General features: G+C 51.0%; 1 protein-coding gene across 1 annotated transcript; it reads right to left on the bottom strand.

The window, feature by feature from the left end:
* Positions 1–507: 507 nt before the first annotated feature.
* CCDC134 (coiled-coil domain containing 134) lies at positions 508–17,741 on the bottom strand. Its single transcript, XM_023631224.2, has 7 exons — positions 17,557–17,741; positions 16,066–16,184; positions 15,092–15,213; positions 14,802–14,886; positions 12,840–13,021; positions 12,484–12,555; positions 508–4,602 (listed from the first exon to the last, which is right to left on the bottom strand). The coding sequence occupies exons 2-7, from the start codon at positions 16,166–16,168 to the stop codon at positions 4,477–4,479; spliced, it is 690 nt and encodes a 229-aa protein (XP_023486992.1). The 5' UTR covers positions 16,169–16,184; positions 17,557–17,741; the 3' UTR covers positions 508–4,476.
* Positions 17,742–17,767: the final 26 nt, after the last annotated feature.

Below are 17,767 nucleotides of genomic sequence, written 5' to 3'. Positions count from 1 at the left end.
GCCCACCCACGGATTCTCACTCTTTAAGCACCTCATTGCCCCATGTTGCAGCTGGTCACGATGTAAACAAACTGCTAGGAATTTATTCTAAGGAATAAAAATACGAGAACTTAAAGAAGTGCACAAGAATGTGTTGCAAGACGTTCATCACAAAGTCCCCTATAACTGGGAAAAATTGGGAAGCCCAATATGCAACTGGATGAATAAATTCTATCCACACGATGGAGTACCATAGCATCGTTAAATATTACGTACATAAATGTATATCTATTGACAAAGACTTTCACAATATATTGTTAAAAGTGAAAGTACGTTTCCTGCCAGTCTGTGAGAGGCAGATGTTTCCCTGTTAACGGTGCACAGGCTGTGTGGAGGCAGATACGAAAGCACTTATGCAGTGTGACCTGGGGCTGGTTAAATAATTGTTCTAAGCCTCAGTTTTGTCATCTCTAAAACGGGGGCAAGGGAATAGTGCCCCCTCATAGTTGTGAAGATTAAATGAGATCATTTGCACATTCGACAGTATTTATTAAACATCTCTGGCAGGCAAAAAGACAGTTCCTGCCCTCTGAGAGCTTCCAGTCTAATGAAGAAAACAGACATTAAACAAAAATAAAAATAAGTAATAGATAATGGTACAAATGATCAAGGGAAAGGAATGGGTGTGATGAAACTGTAACAAGGAACCTGACTTGGGATGTCAGGAAAGAACTCTGAGTTTAAGATAAAATCTAAAGTTATGAGGAGAGAACCGCATCTGGCATAGCCAGGGGAATAGACAACATGGGCAAAGGCCCTGAGGCAAGATGATCTGCTGCCAGCCAGCACTTGGCATAAAGCCTGGCATATAGTCAGTGCACATACAGATAGCTACTGTATTGAAAAACAGGGATCTATGTGCTCACACGAAGGGCAGACAGGATGGAAGGCCCAACAGCTGAGTGTTAGTCACGATCATGGGAGTGGTGGGATTTAGGATGAACTGGTATTTCAGTATTGTCTAAATTACTTTTTATAATGAACATGTATGTGTAACATAAGAAATCAAGTGTCTTATTTTTTGGAAAAAAAAAAAGACAAGAATGTTCTCTTCATTGCTTACATGCAGGAGAGTTGGTGTAGGCTATACCAATCTCACCCTGAAACAAAAAACCAAACCCTGCTGCCGTTTTCTGGACCAGGCACTGAGCTGGACAGTACCATCTTCAACTGCGCCTCAGTGGTTCTCACAGGGTCCCCACCCTGTAGGGTAAGTGACTGCTAGCCTACCATATGACTCACTTTGGTCCAGTGCCCTCCCATCCCAGAGCCTCCGTTGCCAACTGCAGAGGGCTGCCTGAGCACCAGGAGGTCAGGTAAGTGGGCACAGTGCCTCCCACTCTGCAGCTGTTCCCATGGCTTCCACCTGGACCTGTCCCAGAGGCTGTGGTGCCTAGTAAAGTGGCTTGAGGGGGCACAAATGAAGGCTCAGTAGAAACTGCGGAAAAAAGATGGCTGCACTAGACCCAGCCTCAGCAAAAACACGGACATTCTCCCTTTGACCCTGGATCTCACCTAACTGAACATCTCTTCCAGTTAGCACTTGCCCTGGCCAGGAAGACAACAGAGGCTGGCTCTCAGGGGTGGAGCAGCCTTAGACATGTCAGGACCTCGGTTCTTCATTTGAAAACCATTACGTCCGGAACGTCCACCACAGACTGGGTACTGACTACAGGTCACAGAAGAGAACTTTGCACGTTTTTTCATTTGCTACCTTTCACGCCTCCCCTTTTAGGCCTCTGCTCACAGTGCCTGTCTCCTTCTCCCTCCTCCCACAATCTTTTAGGATTCAGTTCAGGTGTCACTTCCTCCAGAATTAAGCAAGAGCATGTACCCCACTGTTCAACACAGAGGTGAGGCTCAGAGGTGGGAAATAACAAGTCAGATTTTGGATAAGCTAAAACATAAGGACTGAGGGTTATCATCAGATGGCAACAGGGCAGGTACCATCAGCTTTGGGGTCTTAGAGGATGCAGCTGCCAAGAACAAAAGAGCAGAGAGGACAGACTAAGCTGAAAAAAACTCTTCATTTAAGGGGCAGGTGAAGAAGGAGGAATCAGGAAGAGACAGAACAGACTCAGACTGAGGGTAGAGAACGAAGACAACAAGTGGCCCAAAAGCCTGGGAGGATCATCTCCAGAAGAAGGAGCTGTCAACAGCATCTCTCTGAGGGCAGTGATTGGGGACAGCAGAAGATGTGAGGCTGGGATAAGGAGGGAAAAGGGCTGAGGACCAGGGAGATTTTGCCCCAGGGGACATCTGGCAATGTCTGGAGACATTTTTTGTTGTCCTGAGAGATTCCACTGGCCTTAGTGGATAGGGGCCAAGAATGTTGCTAAATATCCTACAACACACAGGACAGCCCTCCTCACAAACACAACAAAGAATTATCTGGCCCCAAATGTAAACAGTGCCACTGTTGAGAAACCCTGCGTTAGAGGATATTGGGGAGCTCCCAGACTCTCCAGGGATGCCTCAAGTTGGGCCTGGAAGCTCAGCAGAAAGAAACAACATCCAAGAGCACTCTGAAAACACCACTGAAGACATCACTGTTGGCCACCATTGAGCACCACTGGTGCGGCTCTGGCCACCAGAATGTCCCCACTGCTGCCCCTGGTACCTGTGGCCCCTGCCTCCCACCAGCACAACTTCCACACAGGCTGGTGCATCTGGTTGGTGGCACTTCAGTCACAGAACTAAATCCTAGCTGCAAGGAGGCTGGACAAAGAAGTGCCCTCAGGCCTTTATAGCTCCTGGTGGGGAGGTGGGCAGGTTGTGCCTGCAGTAAGACTCAAGGTGGAGTTCTGCGAACAAGTGATCACAACAGTCAACAATGGCAGCAAAGGGAAGGAGAGTGGGGAAAGCAGAATGGTTCTGTTTGTTTGTTTGAAGGTGTCAGATGAGAAAACTTGGGCCCATCTGAGGGCAGAGAGGAAGGAATTGACCAAGATGGAGAGAGGCTGAAGGTGGTGAAGGAAGAGCCCAGGAGGATGAAGGTGCCAGATGGGGCAGAGGTGAAGACAGGTAAGACTGGGCCCCTCTCTTTGGCTGCGCATACAGTGGGTACCCAACAAGTCTATGGGACAAACAAAGAACCACCTGTCACTGACAAGTCCAGCCCCAGCCTCAGAGAAACAGTTTAGGGCTGGGCAGAGAGTTCAGACATTATCAAATTCATTTTGCCAGTGAAGCCACAAAACAGGGAAGGGGTGGCCAGGGTCACTCAGCAAGTCTGATGGGCTGAGACAAGCAAGACTCAGGTCTCCCTTGGGCTTTGTCAGTTGCGGGGGGCTAGGGATTCTGGGGATGGGCGTGTGTCTATCTCCTCTGAAGAGGCAGACCCTGGCTTGGCAAGGTCAAAGAGGCCGGGCTAGATTTCCCACCAGAGCCCCTCCCTCCTCTGCCTGGGAGGGGCACAACTGAATGGCAGCTGCTCACTCAAGGTCTAACTCCTTCTGAAGCTTCCCTGCCCTATGGCCACTGGTCTCTGCTTGCACAACTCCTGAGACAGGGAGCTTGCTGTCTGACCAATCCAGGTCGGGGCAGCCCTGCCATTACAGGAGGATTACAGCACATCCCCCTGCAGAGCTGCAGCCTGTCCCCCAACAGCCCCTACCCACAGGCTAAGGGTCTCCCAGCGTTGTCAGAGAAGACAGGTTGACTCTTCCCTGTGCCTGCTCAATGACTATCCCCAGATATCTGAAGACAGAGATCATGTTGCTCTGAGGTCATCTTGAGCTAAACACCCTCCCACGACACTTCTGATCCTTTCCCAATACTGATCCTTCATCAAGGACAGTGATAAGAAAGGAAGAGGAGGCCTGAGCCAAGTCCCTGCTTTGCTGCCCAGCTAGGGCCAGGGGCTCCTCCTGATAGGGCAGGAACATCCTCTAAGGTGGTCTCTACATCTCTCAGGGTCCATGGTCGTCCCACCCAGACCCTTTGTCACCTGTCCTGTGGAGGGGTGCACAGATCCCTGGGGCCCAAACCAGCCTCAGTTAGCGCAGAGGGTTGGCTGGCTTTTATTATGTCTCTGCCAAGGCCGGGGGCTGAGACCTGTGCCTGGTGGCTTAGTGACACAGTGGGGCCAGCAGCCAGCTGACCAGCATTCCTAACCCATGGGGAGGGTCCAGCCCAGGATCCCTCCTGCCTCCCCCAGTATCTCCACAGGGTTAGGTTTGCAGCGTAGCATCCTCTAAAGGCCCTCTCGACGCCTCCTCCAGGGAAGCCCCTGGGATGAAATCCAGCCCTCTGCGACCCAGTCCTTTCAGCGGGAGCTCAGAGCCGGCTGCAGGGGGCCAAGTAAATGTGGCCTCCCCTCTCACAGGGACCGGCTCTCACCACCAGTCGATGTCACTGCATCCTGGCCATGCTGCCTCCTCCTCTTCCTCTTGACTGGCCTCCTTCTGACCCCTTGAACCCTGGACTGCTCCAGGCCTATAACTCAGACTGGGAACGAGAGATTCGTGGGCCTTTTCGGATCTCTTTCCGCTTCTCCTCTTTCTTTCGGCGTTTCTCTTCTTCCTTCAGGGCCTTCTGGAATGGGTCGGTGCTGGAAATGAACTAAGGGGAAGAACAGAGCAGTCCGATTTAGTTTGCGAGCAGCAAACAGTATGCTCTGGGCTAAGCCACTTGGGGCTGGGGGGACAGGAAGGTTACTTAGACATAGGCCCTGCCCTCAGGGAGCCCACAGACATGGAGACAGTTAAATGAGCTTGGGAAAAACTGCTGAGTGGGTCTTGAAGCTTGTGAGCAAACAGGGTGAGGGAAGAGAAGGACATTTCAGGGAGAGGGACAGGTGCTGAGTGAACCTGCAGGGGGCATCTGAGAAACAATAAACAGACTCCTCCCAGGGTGAGGGGGCAGAGTCCCCAAGCCAACCACAGGTCCCTGGAGCCCTGGCTGTCACACCCTCAAGCAGCAGGGGAGGGAAGCCAGGTGAGAGTAAGGGACAGCAGGTGTCTTGCTGCTTGCAAACAAGTTGCAGTGTCTAGGCAAGGGAGTGCACAGGAAGCAGGTAGATCAGAGGTCAAACTGGCAGACCCTGAAAAAGAGGTGGTAAGAAGAGGAGAAGACAATGGTGCCCAGGACATTGATTCTATAGTGGATGGATGGCGGTGCCAATAAGGAGGCGGAACACGGCGGGAGCCGGGGTGGGAGGAGGATGAGGACTTCAGTTGGGGCATTCTTCAAGTGCAATCCCCAGACCCTTTGTTCTTCTCCCTCGGCTCTCTCCAGACTGGCTCATCTAAACCTATGGCTTCTGTTACGCCTGTATGGTCAGTTAGACCCCAAATCTACACTTCCATATCTAAAGGCCTGACACGTCCACTAGGATGTCCCAAATGTGCCCCAAACCTGGCATGGCTCCATCTCCCCTAATCTCAGTCCTCCTCCAGCAACCATCCTCATGAACAGTGGTGCCCCAGACCCTAGTCTAGGCGAGTAAGGCAGAAACTGAGAGCCCTCACCCCAGCCCTCTCCCTCCACACTGAGTCCATTGCCAAGCCTGGCTCACTTTAAGCCCTAAGTATCTCTCAAACCCATCTACTACTCTCTGTCTCTCCTATTGCTACTCCCATCACCATCTCCACCTCTTCCCCAATGACTGGGAGCCTCCCAAGGTCTCTCCACACTCACTTTGGTCCTTCTCAAGCCATTCTCCTCACTGCAGTTAGATCTTTTCAAAATGCAAATCTGATCATGTCACACCCTTGCTTAAACCTTTCCACACTCTCCATTACTGGGGATAAAGTTCCACACGGCTGTATCTGCGGGTCCACCCTACCCTGCCCACCTTCTGTTCCTCCCTCACACTCCCCACCTTTTGGTTCTTGGATTCCCTGTGCACTCTCACTTCCAGGCCTCTGCACATGCTGTGAGCCCAGGCCCAGAATGCTCTTTCCAGCCCCCGCCCCCTTTGCCACATTAGCTCCAGCTCAACTGTCACTGCCCTGGGGGACCTGCCCTGACTCCTGGGTGGGGTGGGGACTGCCTCCTTCTCAGTGCTTCTCCCTTGTGACCACCTGCTTCGTGCCTGTCGTCCCCACTGGATGGCACACTTCATGACAAGAGGATGGTGTCAGGTGTTGCTCACTGTGCCACGAGCCCCTAATGCAGGGCCTGCCTGGCTTATATAGCACTCAGCATGTATTTTTTAAATGAATGTGTCATGTTAGAATATGAAATACAATAGTACCCAAAACTCAGGTAATTATGATGTAAAATATGCCCATTTTATCTGTCCTTTGGGGAAATTTGACAAATGTTTGATCAATGTAGACATTAAAAACAAACTAGGAGCTCCACCTTGTAGAGTAATCTACCTACCATGTTAGATTGAACCATGAGCCTGGAAGATTGGGTGAAACCAAGGTGTGGTCCAGAGAGGATACGATGTGCTCAAGTCACACAGCAAGTGGGAGGCCCAACTGGGACTAGCCCGAAGGCCTCCCACCTCCCTGCCCAGTGCTTCCCCTACTACGCTCTACCTCCTACCCCTACAAGTTAATTGTGATCCCTTTGGGAGGGGTGAGGAGCTGGGAGACCCCTCAGGCCACAGAGGACCCCACACCCTCTGGCTCTGGCTTGGGAAAAGCAAGTCCAGAGATCCTGGCTCCCCGAGTCCTAACTGGCTCAGCCTCATCAGGGGAAACCAAACCTAGTTCAGTTAGAAGAGAAACACTGCCTATCCCTTTCCCAGATCCCTTCCTCACTAGGCCTAGCTAAGGCCTACTTTAAGTTCCTGATGCTAACCTCAAGCAGGCCCTTTGTGCTGCCTGGCAATCCAGGACATTGCCCTGGTCAGCCCGCTCTCCTAGGCACACCTTCTTTTAGAGCCTCCTCACTAGCAGACCATGCCCTTACTTCCGATTTCACAGAGAATGGAAGCACTCAGGAGACAACTTCCTCAAGCTCCCACCGCCACACTCACCAACCCATTTGCTTCTGTGTCCACAGCCTTCCAGGCAAGGCTGACCCTTCCCCTTGGTACCAGATCTCTTTTCCTTCCTCACTTCCTTAGGGATGAGGCTCCAGCAACTCTCCTACCGCTGCACCATCACAGTCCTTCCTCCCTCATGGGTCTCTCCTATCTGACTAAAATTTCTCCTGGAACCCACACTCTCCACCAGCTATTCTCCCATTGGTCTGCTCCTCTTGGGAAAAAAAAAAAACTCTCCAAAAGGTTGGTCTGTACTTGCTGCTTCCACTCCCTTACCCCTCACTTTCTTGAAACCCAATCTTTTGTCCCCACCACTCCACCAAAATAGCTTTTGTTAAGATCTCTAATGGCCTGTCTCCATGTTGCTAAACCCGGCAGCCAATTCTCAGGCGTCATCTTCCTTGACTTCCAGCAGTGTTTGACAGGCCAATCGCTCCCTCCTTCCTGTAACTTTCTTCACGTGGCCTCTGGGAAACAACTCTCTCTTGGGTTTGCTACTATCCTACTGACTGTTCCTTCTCGGGATTCTTTGCTAGTTCTTCCTCACTCTCCTACCTCTAACTACAGTACGTACGTTCCAGGCCTCAGTCCTCAGACCACTGCTTTATCTGCCCTGACCCCAACCCTCCCCAAGTGATGGGACATGATCTGCTCCAGTGGTATCAATATCCTCTTCGTAAGCATGACTCTCACATTTGTAGCTCCAGTTTCAACCTCTTCTCTGAAATTTAGAGTCATATATTCAACTGCCTCCTTGACATCTTCATTCAGATATTCCCCAGGTCCAGAAACAAAGTTTTGATCCCCAATTCAGGCCTCAACCTGGTCCCACCAGAGTCTGCCCATTTTAGGAAATGGCAGCCCCATTCTTCCACATGCTCAGACCAAAAATCTGAGTCATCAGTGCATCTCTCTCACTCCACATCTGCTTCCTTAGCAAATCTTATTGGTTCTACCTTCAGAACAGAACCAGAATCTCACTATTCCTCACCAGCCCCACTGTTATCACCCTGGTTCAAGTCATCATTAATTCCTAAATGGACAAGCATAGCAGCCTCCTCCCCAGTGTCCTTGTTTCCACCATGATCCCCCAAACTATTCTCCACACAGCAACAGGCTGATCCTTTAAAGGGGTCAGTCAGAGCTCATCACCCTGCTCTCCATGTCTTGGATTAAATGCCAAAGCTCCTGAGAAGACCTCCAAGGGTCTTGTGATCTGGTCTACAACTCTGACCTCATCTTCTCACACTCCCCACCTCTCCAAATATGCTTCCAACTCAGGGTCTTTGCACTTGCCGCTCCATTAGCCTGGAATGTTCTTCCCCCAGATACACAGCTGGCTCCCTCACTTCTTTCAGGTCTTTTCAGTCAGAACTTCAGTGCCCAGTCAGGTGAAACAGCAACCGTACCCCCACCTTGTCCATGGAATTCCTTAACCACATCCCCCTACTTTTTTCTCCTTAGCCCTTGTCACCACCTACCATACTATATATTTTTAATTGACCATCTGTCTCCTCCAACTAAAGTGCCACTCCCAGGAGACAGGGCTAGTATGCTTCTCTAGTGGCTAGGATTCAGTTAGATGCTCACTAAATGCTGAATGAATGCATCTCCTATGCCTCTGAGCCTTTGTGCAAGCTAGTCCATCTGCCTGGAAGGTCTTCCCTGAGCTGGTCCACCCAGCAACTCTTATTTATCCCAGAGCCTCCATCGCCTACCTGCTGAGGCTGAGTCAGGCTCCCTCTCAGGGGTCCCAAGGCTCATCATGCTTCCTTCATCCACTGATACAGTGATCACACTAGATAGGGACTGTGTTTCCCTGCAGCCTTCCCCAACAGACTGAGCATCTGAAGAGCAGGGAGAGGGCTAGCTCCTTCTGGACAGGGACAGTGGGCAGCACACCACCTGATACGAGTTGGCTTACTGATGGGTACATAAGTAGGAGAGGACTCCCAAAACACTCACCAGCATGGAGGGAGCGCATGAGGGGAGACGAGCAAACCTGGGCTGCTGCTGGTGGACAGGTCCACATTGGATACCAAAACGTGAGTAAATTCTTTGGACAGTCCACAGCCAATGAGAAGTCAGGAAAGTATGTTGCTGCTATGGTTATATCCAAGCACAACACATATTGATGAAGCTAAACTAAATGTATCCTGGCACCCATCCTCTCTGTGGCCCATGTTCTCCCTCTCCTCCTGTATGAGGCATTCATGACCTGCAGGGCAAGGAGACCCAGCATCACAGCAATAAAGCATCTCCAAGGACGCCCCTTCACTGGGAAAGGTGATCTGCCATGGCCTTGAGCCTCCCTGCATGTTCTTGCTGAGTGCACCAAGAACCCAGCCCTGACTGTTCTTACCCAGGCCATTTATCAGGGTTGTGATTGCAGCAAGCAACTTTGGGGCATGTGTCATCTCAGTTTTACATGAAGGGGTGGCAGCTACCCTAGTGGGGAAAACCATATCCTCCACTCTGCTGCCTGAAGCAAAGCCACTGACTCAACAGGGCCCATGATTCAGAGGTTCCTCTAAATACTCAGGCTTGGTACACTGATTGTTCACCTAAATTAAGAGCTAATGGTGCTGTGCAGAAAAAGAGTTAACGTAGCCAATGTGACTGCTATCCTTGAAATGCCTGCTTCCAAGGTCGGCCCTTGGCTGATATCTGAGAACTTGGATTTTCGAAGGGTTCCCACCACACTAATGGATAAGAGTGGCTCACTGTGCCTAAGCTATTTGTGTAAAAAATGTGGTTTATCCTAAACACCTGCTTTCCTTCTGGGAGTCTGGAATTTTGGTATGCATGAAGCAGAGGGTACCCACATGACCAGCTCCCAATAAAAATCCTGGGCACTGAGTCTTTAATTGGCTTCCCTGATAAGACAACTATTCACACGTGTTGCCACAACTTGTTACTGGGGGAATTGTGTCCTGTGTTACTCCACTGAGCGGACTCCTGGAAGCTTTACCTGGTTTCCCTCAGACTTCGTCCCAGGTGCCTTTCCCCGTGCTGATTTTACTTTGTATGCTTTTGCTGTAATAAATCACAGCTGTGAGAACAACTCCATTGAGTCCTGTGAATCATCAAACTTGTGGTGGTTTTGGGAACCCTCGACACAGGTGTCTGGGCAGCAACAGCCATCTAGCCCCAGTGACAACACTGGAAGGCTAACTGTCATAAAGGCCAGTCAGACAATGATCTTGACAAATGCACAGTCCTGGTCACTCATTTAGATGCCCAGAGTAAGGCCCATTCTCTGATGAGACTGACCAGGATCAAAATGCTGACCAAGCCTACACTGCCCAGTTGACTGGCATTGCCACCTAAATGCATCATTGTATCAGATGTGGCAACACACCTGCCACCATGGACTGGCACAAAGCAGAAGATTCTGTTTTTCTGGTTTGACCACCTAGAGTCCCTGGCTGGAATAGTAGGGCCCATGTGGGCCAAGATGGAAGATATAATGTATCTCCGAAAATTTTGTAAAAATGCCCTTGTCTCATTCACATCTGACCCTTCTGGACAAAAGGTCTAGGTGAAAGTAAGGGATGATTGGAGAAAAAGTGAAATTATAGGTCCTGGGATATAACACATGGATTTTGTAGCAATAATCCTGGCATCTGGAGAGGGGACGCCTTAGATCCCAGGAGGTGTGGGGAACAATTAATCCTCTTTGTCCCTTAGATCCAGCACCACCACTTGGCAAAACAATCTTAGGGTCTGCCCAAGCCAAGTGGCAGCTGCAGCTGACAATCTGACCAGCTGTTGGGTGTGTCATTCTCAACCACATGATAGGAAAACTCACATGGACACAGTCAGTACTTAACTATTCTGCTGTGCCTGATGCCATCAAAGGCAGCTCCTGAAGTGACCCTGTGCAGACACACAGGCCAGTGCAACCTTGTTTCAATTTGACAGATACAAATCCATCTGCTTCTCCTGATGCCTGAGCATCCTTAGGTTATGCCATGCAGGGCAACTGAGGCTGCAATTCTGCAGTGACACTGCCCTCGGGGCTCAGTCAAATAATGTAATGGTGACCCAAATCAAGTGTAACATGTGGGAGACCGTGGGCCATAGAATGTCTCTCCACTGGGGATGAGGGTTGCTTTGGGTCCATCCAGTGACCCCTGTAATTACTGACATCAAAGATCAGCAGATCAGTCTAAACTCTTGTGTAGGTGGTAATGGATAATAGATTGGCCTTAGACCACATTCTGATTGTCTAATATAAGACCAATATCATAGCTGGCTGAGTCCAGGACCCTGGAACATATGGTTGAGATCAATACTGCAGGGTGGCCTCGTCCTGCTCGAGTTCTGTTGATGGCAGCCTTAATCAAATGCAGTATGAGACAAATTGAACAAATTTGGTCCTAGCCTCTACCAGTTGGATTAATCAGACTGAATAGCATGTCCATGTGGAAATTTGAGTTAAGCCAAAACATGAAGGCCTGAGGGGTAGACCGTGGGGGAGGCAATCTGCCACGGCCCTGAGCGTCCTTACAAGTTCTTGCTGGGTACACCAAGAATGCAAAGCCCTGACTACTCTGTACATGGGCCATTTCTCCAAGTTGTATTTACAGAGAGCAACCTTAAAGGAGGAGGTGATGTCTGCCCCCAAAGAGCAGGTTTGCTTCTGCTCACTGTAAAGGCAGTGAATTTCCCAAGCTCAGTGTGTTCCTTGGCTTAATGCAAAATCACTGGATGCAGAGCATCTGCCTGGGCCCCTCTGTGTCACCCCTGTGGGACTTGGGGAGCAAGGGGAACCCACATGATCAGGCCAACAGTCTAGATACTGCTTTCGCTGTAATAAACTCTGATGTCTCCAACCTGTCAGCATCTGTGAAACAGTAGCAAGCTAGCTTGTTAGCCCACAAGCAGGGTAAAATCCTAGACCCCCCATAGACCCTGACGCCCCTCCTTAAACCAGGGGAGAGCCTGTGACTTGAGTCCAGTCCTCCAGCCCTTCCTTCTTGCCCCTCTGGCCCTGCGCTGCCACCTCTGATCCCCTCCTCCCTGCTACTCTATGTGTCCCTATCTGTCGTCCTACCCTGCAGCCTCCAGCCCTCAGAGCACACCTCAGCCACCCAGGACAAGAGCATGTGCCGGAATGGGGGACAGAAGCTCAGCTGGGTGCTCAGAGATTCAAGGGCAGAGGAGAATGGCTTGACCTCCCCTGGCTTCCTTGACATTCGCCTGATATGTGGTGTCTATCATGCACTGGGACAGGTATGTGCACAGTCTATGACTGCCCTCATAGTTGGGGTCCACAACCCGTGAACAGACAGGGAGCCTGAGGTTAAGACAGTGGCAGCAGCTTGTCCAAAAGCACCAGTGAGTGAGTGATGGTTCCTGGACCCAGACCCAGGCAGATCTGACTCCAAGTCCAAAGCCCTCATACTCCACCCTAGGTGCCCCAGCCCCTGCAGGACCTGACCGCCCATGGCCCAATAGAGACAGAGCAAACACAGCCACAGGCCCCCAAAGCTCACCTCCGTGCGGTCTACTTTAAATGGGTTCTGGAAGTCAGAGTCTTTCTCGCTGATCCCCAGCTCCTGGGCCATCTGCAGATGAGGAAAAGCTAGTCATCTTCTGCCTTCTCCCTCTTGCTCCCTGCAGGCCACTCCCTCCATGTTGGGACCCAGGCCCACTGCTTAGGCAAATGTGAGCCAGGTGACAAACCCAGGTCAGCACAGAACCCCTTGAGATGGCACCTCAAGGTGCCCTGAGGGTCATCACAGAAAAGGTAACCAAGGGCTGACATTCAGGCCCAACTGAAGGCAGATGTGCAGCTCACAGTGCACCACAAGACACAGGGCTCCCGGACCTCTTCTGCCGTAGTCCTTACCAGGGTGAGGATGGGCGAGTGGGGCCCCTGGTCAAAGACGCCTGACTGGTTGCAGAAGCTGATGCCCCAGCGGATGAGGAGGTTCCAGTTGGAGTTGCGGTCAAAGTAGTGGTGCACGATCCTTGGGAAGCGCAGCACCACATCGCCGAAGAAGGCCGTGTTCTCCACCACTTGGGAGAAAGCTGGCGAGAGGACTCTGATGAGTGGCCAGGGCAGATGCCCTTCTATTGCCCTCCTGGCCAGCCCCATGGAACCCTCCGGAAAACTGAGGCAAGCCCACTAATCAGAGAAGGGAACAGTGCCTGCTGCCCATAGGCTGCTGACCATATGTGCACTGCACGCTGAGGGCTATATGTCCACCAGATCACCAACTCCTCAAAACCACCTTTAGAGGGAGATGTGGCTGCTGTTCCCATTTTACACATGGGAAACTGAGGCTCAGACGCTAATGAGCAGCAAATCTGAGCTGCAAACCCAGACCATGCTCTTTCCCCTGCATCTCAAGGCTTAGGAGACTCCTTTGCTTTGGGGACCAGAGAAGTGGATATCATTTTGCACATGAACGCATATGCATCACATGAGGCTTTGCTGGGCCTAACCTCCCCAACTTGGTATCCAGATGTCCAGAGTTGGGCCCTGGTGTTAACACAAGTACAGTGTCTATGAGGGATCAGGTGTTAGGATGACCAGGGAACATGTCTGGGTTTTTTGTTGTGTTTTTTAAAATGCTCTTCCAACTTTATTTTATTTTAAATGCTTCTTAAGTTTTTATTTTGAAATAATTTTAGACTTACATAATACACCACAAAATTCCTTCACTTGGCTTCCTCTAATGTTACCATCTTGCATAACCACCGTACAACTATCTAAACTAGGAAATTAACATCAATTCAAGACTATTAACTAACCCATAGACTTTATTTGAATTTCATCAATTTTCCCACTAATATCCTTCCTCTGGCCAACAGGTCAGTTTAGACTGAGTTTAGTGTCCATTATGGTGGCAGGTCCCCCCCAACCCAAGCTAGCATGAAGAATAACTATATACCCAGCCCTAGGGGTGGCCCCTGTTCAAGTGACCCCTGCAGATAAGGCCCAGGCAGCCCTCACTAGCACTGGCCAGGCAACACACAGAGATAAGCAAACTCCTCCAAAGAGATGCCAGGTTGGGTCTGAGACAGGTGGGGCAGAGACCTCTGGGCTTCAAAACAATCTTGAACCTCAAAGAACTCAGAAGTTATCTTGGTTTACACGTAAGAGCCAGGGCAAACCACTTGTCCTCTTTCATCTGGAAAATGGAGGTAATAGTGCCTTCCTCAGAGTTACGGTGGAAATTAGAGATGATATTTGTAAAGTGCCCACCATTCAATATGTAAAGGCTGCTTCCATCCTCTCTCAGACAGCGTAATCTCAGAAATTTTATTGTTAGAACATAACCAGTTAACAGGGGGGAAATTAACACTGGAGAGAAATTCTTGGAAGGGGGGATGAAAGGGCACAGACTATTCTTTTATCTGATTTGTCTACGTGTGTCCCACCTTGTCTCAAAAAGGATTTAAGGGGATTGGGGCTTTTACAATAGTAGTAAAGAGCACTGATAACTGACCCACTGGCCAGTCACCGCAACAGGCCTCAATTTTTTCTCCTGTGAACGGGAACAATCCTTATCTTCTCTACCAGAAGGATCAGGGTGGTGGAGAAGGCAATGATCCTGGAATAGAAGTGCGTAGAGGCTCCTCTCTGGCTCCCCTGCCCCCAGCACAGGACAGCACAAGGGAGTACATCTGCATCAGGGACAAAGAAACTAGCTCTGAAGTGCCCATCCACCCATGGGGACCACTTGGAAGGTGCCACAAGAGGGTACTTCCAGAGAGAAAAAAAGAGTGACAAGAACAGGAGGGAAGAAGCAGCTAGTGAAGATCAAGGTGGTGGGAGGAGAGGGCGAGATTGGGAAAACCATACCATCCTTCAGTTTCTCGTCCTGGGGGAAGGGCCCATCAGGGACCACGTCTGCAGCAATGAGCACTGTCCGGGAGTCCTCCAGCACCTGAGGGAACCCCACCTGGGCTGAGTGGCTTTGCAGAGGCCTTCACAGACTAGCCCCAGCTCCATTTACTTAAACCCTACTTCCAATCTTTTGTGCATGCAGCTCCCCCCTCACTGAACACCATCCCCTTAGGGAACTCCTACTCATCCATCAGTGCCCAGATCAAAGACTAGGCCTGCCATGAGCTGCCCCCTGCTGTACACACCTTAAAGAGCCCCTTGAGCATGACATCAAGGATCTTGTACTGCTGGTGGACATCATTCAGCTGTGCCAGGTTTTTCAGCGCCAACAGCTGCTCCCGTCGCTTCACCTCAAACATCTTCTTGTCTGAGCAGCACTAAGTTAAGGAGCTGCCACTGATACTCCTGCCTCGATAATCTAGTGGTCCAGATCCAGAGGGCCCATTCTTAATCAGTGAGTATCTGCAAGGACCATAGATGCCCATGGCTGAGACCCCCCACACCCCCAGACCAGAACAAACGGTCTGAGGAGCTTACGAATCCTGCAATGTATCATTTGTCCATTTCACAGAGGATTCCACACCAACAGCCTCAGGATCTGGCTCCCATCCTCCTCTCCCATGGTTTTCCCACCATCTCTCACAACTACCCACTGTTCCCACAACTTCTGTTCCTATGCTCACACTGTACACTCTGCCTGGGATACCCCTCACCCTTCTCCATGAGTTTCTATTCTTTCAAGAGCTAGTTTAAAACCCATAGAACAGTATTTCTCCCTGACCCCTCCCATCTTCCACTGGAGTGCTGATCACAGAGTACAACGTGAGGCCTGTCAACACCTCAAAGCCAGGGACTAATCCTGACTAAACTTTGTGTCCCCAAGGCCTAACCCAGAATAGGTGGCCCAGTATGCCAGGGCCTGCATCTCCTCCCAGGGTCTCATCCACAAAGTGTAAGGCACATGTATAATCCTCAGAGCCCTCATGGCTCTGAGAGATATGTCTTGCTCTCTCCATTTAATATATGGGGAAACTGAGGATTAGAAGAAATTGACTTAGTGAAACATCTGGTTAGAGCACCTTACCTTTCCTTCCCTGTTCCCATCAGCTGAGTCTGCTCCATCCCTGGAATCTCCCAAGGGGTAATGGGTACAGAGAGACCTCATCTATATACCTCTCAGAAACAGCTCATTAATCCCACCTCCAACCCCAAAGGATACAGATCTCCAGGCTCGGGTTCAGGGAGGTCCTCAGGGTGCCTGTGACTCCTGTCCCAGAGAGAAGCAGGACAAAGAGGAAGGCCAGGAACTGAAGAAGATCCATATCCAAGACCCTGGAGCTATGGGGGGAACCCAGAGAAAGGAGGTAAGACCGAGAGCTTGGTGCTATGTAAAATAAAGAATGAGGTGAACAGCAAGGAGGGAGGGAGTACTGGGTGAGGCATTGTGCCTGGGGAAGGAGGGGCTGGTCAATATCATTCCCTCTCAAGACCCCCATCCTGGCCTAGCAGGACCATATCTGGTCAAGGAGGCCCAAGCAGTCAGAGGGGACGTAAAACTTCTGGGGTTTCCCTCCTTCTTTGACTCTGTCATAAGAGAGAAAGAAAGGATTCAGGGCAGGAAGGGAGGCAGGGCAGCCTTGGAGTAAGAGGGCTGCTACTCACTCACTTTGGAGCTACAGGCACCACAAGCAACACCTGCTCCTATTCAGGCAACATTCTCCAATTATTTATTGAGTACCTGCCATGCTCTAGGCACTGTTCTAGAGCTGGGAATATAGCAGTGAATAAGACAAACAAAACACCCTGCATTCGTGGTACTTATGTCCCTAGTAGGGGTAAGATAGAACTAATAAACACGTAAAACAAACACAGAAACAAGAGAGGGAGTCAGTGGGGTGCAATATTAAATACAGTGGTCAGAGGAGGCCTCACACTCAGATAACAGCTGTCCAATTTTACCAATGTGGAAACCAAGGCACAGAAAAGTGAGGTTGACTGCCCAGTCACTTCGCTATTCCCAGGCTAAACTAAGTCTAAAGAGCATAGGCTATCTGAGAGCCGGCCACTCTTCTACCAGGACACCTGCCCTAGGAGAAAACTGCTGTTATTGGCAGTGAAATCCCAAAGAGGTCATCCAGAGAACCGCCCGCACCCCATGCAGATGAGACAGCCGAAGCCTAGAGAATGAGTAGTCCAAATTTACCCAGGATCCCCTATCGGCCAATGTCAGATTCAGATGAAGCAGACCCGGGCTAGGGTAGATTTTGGGGCCAAGGGCATATCAGATATAATGAGTGAAGCGAGGAAGAAGTGGAAAAAGAAAGCCACAAAAGCCTACGACGTGGGGCGGATCCTGCTTTCTCTATTATTTCTCCCCCTTATCCCGCCTCTCAATCCTGCTCCGCGCCCCGTGAGTCCCCAGAACTCAGAGTGTGACTCTGAACCCATTCTGCAGGAGTAACGTGATGGCGGGCACTGAGCCCGCTACCCGGGCTGGCGGACCCGGGTTGCTGCCCAGAGCCTCTGGGGCTCCCGGAGGAGAGAACAAGTCTTTCCAATGAAAGGAGTCCGGGGCCGCGAATCTCACCCTCAACCCCCTGCAGCCGGCTGGGGAGGGGAGGCGAGAGGGGAGAAAGTCCGGGGGTCGCTCAGTCCCCACCCCCAGCTCCCACTGGGAGCCGGCCCCCCCGACGTCCCCGTCCCCACATACCAGGCCGGGCGGTGCGGGAAGGGGCGAGCGAGCGGGTGAGGAGGCCGTCAGCATGCAGCTCGGCTGGAGGGTCAGCGGGTAGACCAGCAAAGGCGCGCAACCCAAAAGTACCGGCAAGCAGCAGCTCAAGGAACGCCGAGCGCCGCCCCGCCCCCTGCCCCGCCCCCGGCCAATGAGCACTGGCCGCGACAGGCGCTCCGCTGGCCTCACT

This window comes from Equus caballus, chromosome 28 (genome assembly GCF_041296265.1).
Source record: "Equus caballus isolate H_3958 breed thoroughbred chromosome 28, TB-T2T, whole genome shotgun sequence".
In the NCBI taxonomy this organism is placed as follows: Eukaryota; Metazoa; Chordata; class Mammalia; order Perissodactyla; family Equidae; genus Equus; species Equus caballus.
Note: the sequence above shows the minus strand (reverse complement) of the source record. Positions and strands in the feature narration are given on the sequence as shown.

What these genes read in the sequence shown, in the direction of transcription:
- CCDC134 (XM_023631224.2), bottom strand. Translation starts at nt 16,168, where the DNA reads ATGGATCTTCTTCAGTTCCTGGCCTTCCTCTTTGTCCTGCTTCTCTCT. An exon ending in GAACCCGAGCCTGGAGATCT is followed by an intron (nt 15,214 to 16,065) that starts GTATCCTTTGGG and finishes AGTGCTGCTCAG; the next exon opens with ACAAGAAGATGTTTGAGGTG. An exon ending in GGACGAGAAACTGAAGGATG is followed by an intron (nt 13,022 to 14,801) that starts GTATGGTTTTCC and finishes TCCTCTCGCCAG; the next exon opens with CTTTCTCCCAAGTGGTGGAG.